At 45.8% G+C, this 8,702-nt stretch overlaps 3 protein-coding genes and 1 pseudogene across 3 annotated transcripts; 2 read left to right on the forward strand and 2 right to left on the reverse strand.

The window, feature by feature from the left end:
* Positions 1 to 1,195: 1,195 nt before the first annotated feature.
* On the reverse strand, positions 1,196 to 2,329 carry LOC147008598 (histone H1.5-like). The gene has a single exon (XM_085863643.1). The coding sequence runs from the start codon at positions 2,263 to 2,265 to the stop codon at positions 1,633 to 1,635; it is 633 nt and encodes a 210-aa protein (XP_085719769.1). The 5' UTR covers positions 2,266 to 2,329; the 3' UTR covers positions 1,196 to 1,632.
* A 1,588-nt stretch (positions 2,330 to 3,917) lies between these two features.
* On the forward strand, positions 3,918 to 5,139 carry LOC147008599 (histone H4). The gene has a single exon (XM_085863654.1). It carries the CDS (start codon positions 3,959 to 3,961, stop codon positions 4,268 to 4,270), a length of 312 nt encoding a protein of 103 aa, XP_085719780.1. The 5' UTR covers positions 3,918 to 3,958; the 3' UTR covers positions 4,271 to 5,139.
* A 2,611-nt stretch (positions 5,140 to 7,750) lies between these two features.
* Positions 7,751 to 8,408, forward strand: LOC147008600 (histone H4). Its single transcript, XM_085863656.1, has one exon. It carries the CDS (start codon positions 7,784 to 7,786, stop codon positions 8,093 to 8,095), a length of 312 nt encoding a protein of 103 aa, XP_085719782.1. The 5' UTR covers positions 7,751 to 7,783; the 3' UTR covers positions 8,096 to 8,408.
* LOC147008601 (histone H2B type 1-L-like) overlaps positions 8,408 to 8,702 on the reverse strand; it is a 630-nt pseudogene continuing 335 nt past the window's right edge.

Genomic DNA, 8,702 nt, shown 5'->3' on the forward strand with positions numbered 1-8,702 from the left:
ACACGTTTATTTAAATTACAGGACGTCACATCATCAAATGAGATGAAGGATTTTATAAAATAGACTTGAGATCAAGAGTTACTCTCGTCACATCCAATGGTTGGGGTCAAACTTAACACCACCGGGCGACGTCCGGACACTTCTTTTTACATTCAGAACTGATGTTCAGCTCAATTCTACTGTTTGTGCTCAATTCTGATGAATGCATTTAATTTATTTAATTTCAGGACTTTCCAGGCGGAGTTCGTCACTTTATTTAATTTGTTAAATAATTTAAAGAGTGCTATTTAAATTTAAACAGCTCGGAACTGAGATAAACAGCACCGGTCGTCTCTGGGCGTTGTTTACTGTGACCAAATGGTTGGCATCCTTGCCAGACCAACACCAAGCTGCGTTCCACCTCCAGACCAACACCAAGCCTCGTTCCACCTCCAGACCAACACCAAGCCTCGTTCCCCCTCCAGACCAACACCAAGCTACGTTCTACCTCCAGACCAACACCAAGCCTCGTTCCTCCTCCAGACCAACACCAGCTTCGTTCCTCCTCCAGACCAACACCAAGCCTCGTACCTCCTCCAGACCAACACCAAGCCTCGTTCCTCCTCCAGACCAACACCAGCTTCGTTCCTCCTCCAGACCAACACCAATCCTCGTTCCCCCTCCAGACCAACACCAAGCTATGTTCCACCTCCAGACCAACACCAAGCTACGTTCCACCTCCCGACCAACACCAAGCTGCGTTCCACCTCCAGACCAACACCAAGCTGCGTTCCTCCTCCAGACCAACACCAAGCCTCGTTCCACCTCCAGACCAACACCAAGCTGCGTTCCTCCTCCAGACCAACACCAAGCTATGTTCCTCCTCCAGACCAACACCAAGCCTTCCCTGCGGATTTGTCCGTGAGCCTAGATTTGCCACCGACTTTGTTGCTTGTTTTTGGGCTATAAAGACCGGAAGTCACGACCTGTGTCAAGGCCAAACGGGATGTTTTATTTCTTGTTGGGCCATTGTTGCCATACATTGGGCCACATAGACCAAAGACCCTTTGTTTACAGACCCTCCAGGCCTTAGACTCAGTTCGTGTTGAGCTTCATCCATTGTAAACAAAAACAAGGGATTCAAATTTGTGTGTTTCTGACCGATGATCTGTATGAAGTTTTGATGGAGTTAAGTATTGTAAATTACTGAGCAATCCGAGTAATTAATAATTTATTAATTACGTGCTAGTAAAAGTACAGTTTGAATGTTACATATTTGACTTTACAGTATTGGTGTTGAGTCACATGACACCATGTTTTGTTAATCGTTTCATTAAATTATGAATAAATTTGCAGTTTTGTTTGTCTCTTGGATTTCAATTCATTGTAACCTGGTGTTCTTGAATATAAATCTCTTACACAAACCACTTGATGAAATATATTAATCTTATATCAATTATCTGTGCACGGAGGATGCACCCGAGTCGTTGCAGGTTGTGTGCCAGCATACCCCACTCGTGATTTTATGAACCATCGAATCAGCTCCTTTCAAGTGAACGTTGTGGGTGGCTCTGAAAAGAGCCTTTGTGGGTTTTGAGAAAATGAAACGAGGATGAACTCGAGACACTTCACCTCGACTCTCTGCTCATCCCTTCACTTCTTTTTGAGTGTCGCCTTCTTCTTCTTTAACCCCTTCGTTGCAGGCTTGGACTTTGGTTTCGATGCCTTGGTCTTGGTCACACTTTTCTTCACCTTGACAGATGTCTTCCTGGATTGCTTTGAAGAGGTGGCGGGAGATTTTTGAGCTTTCTTGGGAGATACCTTCCGTACCGTCCTCTTCACAACTGGCTTTTTGGTTGTTTTCTTGGCCGCTTTAGCCTTGGTTGGGGTCTTTGCAACTTTCCTGGCACTGGCGCTCTTCACTCTGGTGCTCTTCACTTTGGTGCTCTTCTTCACTTTGGAACTGTCGTCCTTGTTCAGTTTGAACGAGCCAGCAGCGCCCGTTCCCTTGGTCTGCACAAGCTTTCCACTTGCAACAAGCCTCCTCACAGCCGTATTGATACGTACGGAATTACGATGGATATCGTAGCCATCTGCTGCCAGCGCCTTTTTCGAAGCGACCAGCGACAGACCTTTTCTGTCCTTGCTCGATCCCACCACCTTGAGGATCTTTTCCGATAGGGTGCCGTCAGGCTTCTTTGTCGTCCTCGAAGAGCCAGTGTTGGTCTTGGCTCGCTTGGAAGGTGAAGCCAAAGGTTCTGTCGAAAGTGGAACAGTCTCCGGCATTTCGCAGGAATAACAATATGACGGAAGAAGAAGATCCAAATATCACGAGAATATCGCCCAAGTAGTGTGTGGACTCCCCCTGCCGCCCCTGTTATAGTGACGGCGTGGAGGAGCGGACGTGGTAGAAATCACCGTCAGCGCTCGGAAAACCATGAGAGGCGTTTCCCCGGATCCGTTTGTGTTTCTTCCGTCACTTTGAGCTCTGTAATTCACATGAATGATAATTCCATACACAATGTGCACAACCGTTTCAGGTACAAGTACATGCTGGCAAACGACGAGAAGTACTTTTTCAATTCTCTGGACCTTTTGCAGTGTTACACGGACCGACACGGCAAATCGAAGATCTGCTTTGACAGAACATTGCTTCCTCGAACACGTTCTCGGGCTTCGACCATGACGTTTCTTCACTCAAGCTGTGATTTTCACTAGAAAAAATACCTTCCTTGATATGATTCAAACGTCATCACGTTCAAGGTGAATGTACACCTGTCTGTGGTCACCTTTGCAAGACATTCAAACAAACAAGAAAAACACCGCTTTTCCGAGGCTCGAGTCGAGGTCATGTTGTTATGACCAGCACGAATGTCAAAATACTTGGTTACCAACAGCACACGGCGATGAACAATGCTGACGTCCAAGGTAGGTGCAAGGATGCAGCAACTTCAACGGTCTTGTACAAGTTTAGGAGGGTTTGGACGGGAGTAAGGCAGAGGTCTGTTACTCAAGGAGTAGTTGATGCGTGGAATGGTCTGGACGGGAGGTCGTGGTCACGGAAACAGTCGATAAGTTTGAATTGAAATTGGATAGGTACCTGGAAGTTTTGGAGATAGAGGGGTCGAGGGAAGTTGACGGAATATTGAAATAGATTGATGGGTGATTGTGTTCATCTGTGGTGAGTGTTGCCAGTGGGGAATCTCGTCAAGGGTTGTGTGGTTAATGATGTGTTTTTCAATGTGGAAACGCCTTCACCCACCAACCCCCCCCTCCCCGGAAAGAAACAATCTGTAAAAAAAAATTGTTTTTTACATGAATTGGTCTGGTGTTGATGTAGCGCAGGCATGATGGCCCGAATGGCCTTCTCCTGTGTCCAATTACCTTATGTTTCAATGAACCGAAGTGATAATCGCGAAAGGTTGTGATAATCACTGTTTGAACGACACGAACATTCATTGTGTTTGATCCTTCACGAGATTCACATTTGCAAGAGACAACAATGGAGGGTTGAACGAGGTTAAAGTCGGTTGTTCGAACAAAAGGAGAAGTTTTACTTTTCTTGAAATCTGAATTATCAACAAAATATCCTTCGATTACTTTGAAACGTATTTGTAACTGAGGTGATGTGTGTGCTCGTTGTTTATTTACCAAAGTTCTGCAGTTCAAGTTGTGGACGGAATGAAATCATCAATTTCTGGATCCATCAACCCCAAGGGACCGGGAGAGTGAGTGCAGTGACAGATCGTCAAAGCGAATCGACGAAGGGCGCGGCAAGAGAGGTGAAAGGTGAAAGGTCACGAAGAGCACATAATCCTCCCAAATGAAAGAATTAACTGTCGGAGGTAAAGGTCAAAGTTCAAAGATCAAATGGTGATATCAAGCTCTCCACCAATAGAAACCCTCGGTTCTCTCACCATATAAACACGTGAAGGTTCGTTGTTTGATTCATTCCGCTTTGGGTTGAAACGTTCTCGCCATGTCTGGACGGGGTAAAGGAGGAAAGGGTCTCGGAAAAGGAGGCGCGAAACGTCATCGCAAGGTTCTCCGTGATAACATCCAGGGAATCACGAAGCCGGCTATCCGTCGTCTTGCCCGTCGTGGTGGGGTGAAACGTATCTCGGGTCTCATCTACGAGGAAACCCGCGGAGTTCTCAAGGTCTTCCTGGAGAATGTTATCCGTGACGCCGTTACCTACACGGAGCATGCCAAGCGGAAGACCGTCACCGCCATGGACGTGGTGTACGCCCTGAAGCGCCAGGGCCGTACACTCTACGGTTTCGGTGGTTAAACATCCTGGGGGTGGTGTTCGTCATTATCCACAACAAAACGGCTCTTTTCAGAGCCACCAACTCGTTCATGAAGGAGCTTCAGGCGTCTTGAACTTTTTATGGTGTATTATTTGTGTGTAATGTGGATCGTGGTGTTTATTATTATTGCTGTTCTGGTTTTCACGAGGTGAACGGTTAAAATACATGTTCCGCTTCACATGTAAAAGACAGTGGTGGGTCGCGGTTTTATAAAAATTAAACCACATGAAGTACAATCCATGTTAATGTTCATCACGGTTCCACCTTTCACTGTAATCCACGTTTCCTGAACTGTACTTCCACATGAACCACCTCACATATCACATGACGTGGCTCCTTCACCAAGTCACTCCAGCTCTCTTCTTCCACAAAGGGTCTTTTTAGAGCCACCGAGAACCTTCGCAAACAACATCAGGGATAAACCGTTCAGAGGACCTAGCTGGGAAGTGGTGGCTGCAGCCCAGAAGGGGGAGTGATTGATCCTCCACGGTGGTGGGGATGAAAGTGTTGAACATCGTGATGAATTCTGTGGGGTGGAACTAAACACGATCCTGAGAAGTTTGGAGACTCCTTGAGTTGTTTGTAAATTTATTTCGTTTATATAATTTCCTGACGTCTCTAGGCGTTGTTAAGTGTGACCGTTCAGGGAATGGTTCAAGGAAACCTCTTCAGGGCCGCTAAATATATTGTGGTTCAAATGTAATTCCACATGTAAGATGTTTCATGTTAAACAAGTTCATGTAAAGTCGATAATGGAAGTTCGAGTGCGATGATGAAAATTAACATGGATTATACTTCATGAGCTTTCTTATTCCTCGACGTATCCGCGGAGAGCGAGCTTGAACCGCTCGTCTCAAGGCTGTGGGCACAGACTCCACCACAACCAACGGCTCTTTTCAGAGCCACCACACCTTTCTTGAAAGCATAATCGACCTTTCACACAACACACAAACTATGACTTTGGAGTGAGGGTAACGAGTGCAAAGGGAGAGCGTCATTTACGACGCTTTCCTGACACTTTCTTGGCAAACGGGGATAGTGTGTTGTTGCTCGTGGGTTCTGTTTTTTTTCGGTGGTTCTGATAGGGCCATTGCGGAAGAGAGCAGGAGAGTTCTTGGGCCCTGGCTCTTTAACAGCAGCACGGCCTGGATGTTAGGCAGGATACCACGTTGTGCGATTGTCACGCCGTCCAGCAGTTTGTTCACCTCATTGTTGCAAACTGCAGTCTGCCACGCGAAGAACACGACTTGGCTTAAGCGCGAGTCTTTCCACCACCCTTACCACGTCCGATATGTTTGCACTTTGCACACAATGAGGAACCGAAGGATAAGCAAGAAATAAAAATTTTGAAAAACAAGTCACGACTCACTGGACGTTTATAATGCAGAACGTCACAGCATAGGCTGAGATGTGGGATTTCATGAAATGGATGTCAAATCAAGAGTAGTGCACACCCACTCTCGTTCCATCCAATGGTTGACAGCCTTTCCCAAGCAGCACCAAGCTCCGTTCCGCCGACATCACCTTTCCTGTGACCTTGTCACCCAGCCTCGCCAGTTTTGCCACGCCGTCTGCCATTGACACCTGCTGTGTTGCTTGTTTATGGGCCATAAAGGCCGGAAGTCACGACCTGTGTCAAGGCCAAATGGGCGAAGTTTAATTTCTTCTTTGCGATGCATTGAGCCACATGGACCAAAGACCATTTGTTTATGGGCCCTCCAAGCTTAAGACTCACCTCGTGTTATGCAATATCCATTGTAAAGTAAGCAGTCACAAAGGATTCCAATGTGTACATTTCTGACGTATGATCTGCATGAAGTATTGAATTGGTTGAAATTTTGCAAATCATGAAGCAATCCTTGCAATTTTATATTACGTCGTAGTAAAAAACACTTCAAATATTGCCGATTTAACGACATTGCACATTGGGTCACATGCTTTCCATTTTTATACGCCCGATATATATATATATATATATATATATATATATATATATATATATATATATATATATATATATATATATATATATATATATATATTGGGGCGTACTATGTGATATCGGTCGTCCGTCCATCCGTTGCTGTCCGCACTATAACTCCTAAAGTTTTCAACTTTCACGTTTCATATTTGGTACATAGGTACAGACTGTGGAGACGGTGTGTCGTGACATACGTTCGTCATCTAAAGTGGTTGCCATGGCAACCAGGATGCTGTTTTCCATGTAGTAGCACAATTCTGTATATAACTTCTTGTTGGTCATTAAGATATGAATGAATATTCAAATTTTTTGGTGTCTTTTGGCTGACAAATAATGATAACTTGGTGCTCTTGTGTCAGAATGCGATGCCTCGCCCTGCCGCCCCTGTTTCTCGCGACGGCGTGGAGGAGCGGACGTGGTAGAAATCATCGTCGGCGCTCGGAAAACCATGAGAGGTGCTTCCCCTGATCCGTTTGTGTTTCTTCCGTCACTTTGAGCTCTGTAATTCACATGAATGATAATTCCAGACACAATGTGCACAACCGTTTCAGGTACAAGTACATGCTGGCAAACGGCGAGAAGTACTTTTTCAATTCTCTGGACCTTTCACCGTGTTACACGGACCGACACGGTAAATCAAAGATTTGCTTTGACAGAACATTGCTTACTCGGACACGTTCTCGGGCTTCGACCAAGACGTTTCTTCACTCAAGCTGTGATTTTCACGAGAGAAAATACCTTCCTTGATATGACTCAAACGTCATAAAGTTCAAGGTGAAATGTCCACCTGTCTGTGGTCACCTTTGCAAGACATTCAAACAAACAAGAAAAACACCGCTTTTCCGAGGCTCGAGTCGAGGTCATCTTGCCATGGACCAGCACGAATGTCAAAATATTTGGTTACCAACAGCACGCGGCGATGAACAATGCTGAGAACATTTTCTTTATCCAAGCGTGACCGATCGTCGAGCCCCGTTTCTCCCCTGTTCTTGTGTCGTGCTTCGTGTGAGGTCCTGGTTGTGTCCCGATCTTGTAAACGAAACTGTTGCGATTTCTCATTGACACTTGACTGGTCAAATTCATCACCTGGCGTCCAAGGTAGGTGCGAGGATGCAGCAACTTCAACGGTCTTTCCAGGCGTTTAAATAAACTGGTTAAAATAAACTATTCTTGAAATGTATCACTTAAAATATACTGAATAACAAACGTCATTTCATAAGATTCCGTGTTCACTTGAGTGAAAACGAAGGGACTGGAAGAGCGAGCGATTTCACAAAGCGTAAGGACGAAGTGCGCGGCAAGAGAGGTGAAAGGTGAAAGGTGAAAAGGCGTGAAAAGCATCCACCCCTTCCCCCAGAGAAAATAATTAAATGTAGGAGGTAAAGGTTAAAGGTCAAAGATCAAATGGTGATATCAAGCTCTCCACCAATAGAAACCCTCGGTTCTCTTACCATATAAACACGTGAAGGTTCGTTGTTTGATTCATTCCGCTTTGGATTGAAACGTTCTCGCCATGTCTGGACGGGGTAAAGGAGGAAAGGGTCTTGGAAAAGGAGGCGCGAAACGTCATCGCAAGGTTCTCCGTGATAACATCCAGGGAATCACGAAGCCGGCTATCCGTCGTCTTGCCCGTCGTGGTGGGGTGAAACGTATCTCGGGTCTCATCTACGAGGAAACCCGCGGAGTTCTCAAGGTCTTCCTGGAGAATGTTATCCGTGACGCCGTTACCTACACGGAGCATGCCAAGCGGAAGACCGTCACCGCCATGGACGTGGTGTACGCCCTGAAGCGCCAGGGCCGTACACTCTACGGTTTCGGTGGTTAAACATCCTGGAGGTGGTGTTCGTCATTATCCACAACAAAACGGCTCTTTTCAGAGCCACCAACTCGTTCATGAAGGAGCTTCAGGCGTCTTAAACTTTGTATCTTGTATTATTTGTGTGTAATGTGGATCGTGGGGTTTATTATTATTGCTGTTCTGGTTTTCACGAGGTGTGAACGCTTGAAATAATACATGTTCCGCTTGATATGTAAGAGGTAGTGATGGTTCGCGGTTTTGTAAAGATTGTATCGATAACTGAGGGGATTGTAAACCACATGAAGAACAATACATGTTAATGTTCATGACGGTTCCACCTTTTACTATTATCCACATTATTACCTGAAATGGACTTTCACATGAACCACCTCACATATGACGTGACGTGGCTCCTCCACCAAGGACACGAGAAGTGAAAGTCGAATTCAATGAAAGAAACATTTGAATGACTGAAAAGAGCCGTTTGGGGTTTGGGATGAGAAACACGTGGTGCGAGACCCACGTGGTGCGAGAAACACGTGGTTCGAGAACCACGTGGTGCGAGTCCGAGCAGCTCACTTGGAGCCGGTGTACTTGGTCGCGGCCTTCGTCCCTTCGGACACGGCGTGTTTGG

Source organism: Eptatretus burgeri, chromosome 18 (genome assembly GCF_056783735.1).
Source record: "Eptatretus burgeri isolate ZD-2024b chromosome 18, Ebu_testis_v1, whole genome shotgun sequence".
In the NCBI taxonomy this organism is placed as follows: Eukaryota; Metazoa; Chordata; class Myxini; order Myxiniformes; family Myxinidae; genus Eptatretus; species Eptatretus burgeri.

Excerpts from the sequence above, each read along its gene's own strand:
- LOC147008599 (XM_085863654.1), top strand. The coding sequence starts at position 3,959 with ATGTCTGGACGGGGTAAAGGAGGAAAGGGTCTCGGAAAAGGAGGCGCG.
- LOC147008598 (XM_085863643.1), bottom strand. The coding sequence starts at position 2,265 with ATGCCGGAGACTGTTCCACTTTCGACAGAACCTTTGGCTTCACCTTCC.
- LOC147008600 (XM_085863656.1), top strand. The coding sequence starts at position 7,784 with ATGTCTGGACGGGGTAAAGGAGGAAAGGGTCTTGGAAAAGGAGGCGCG.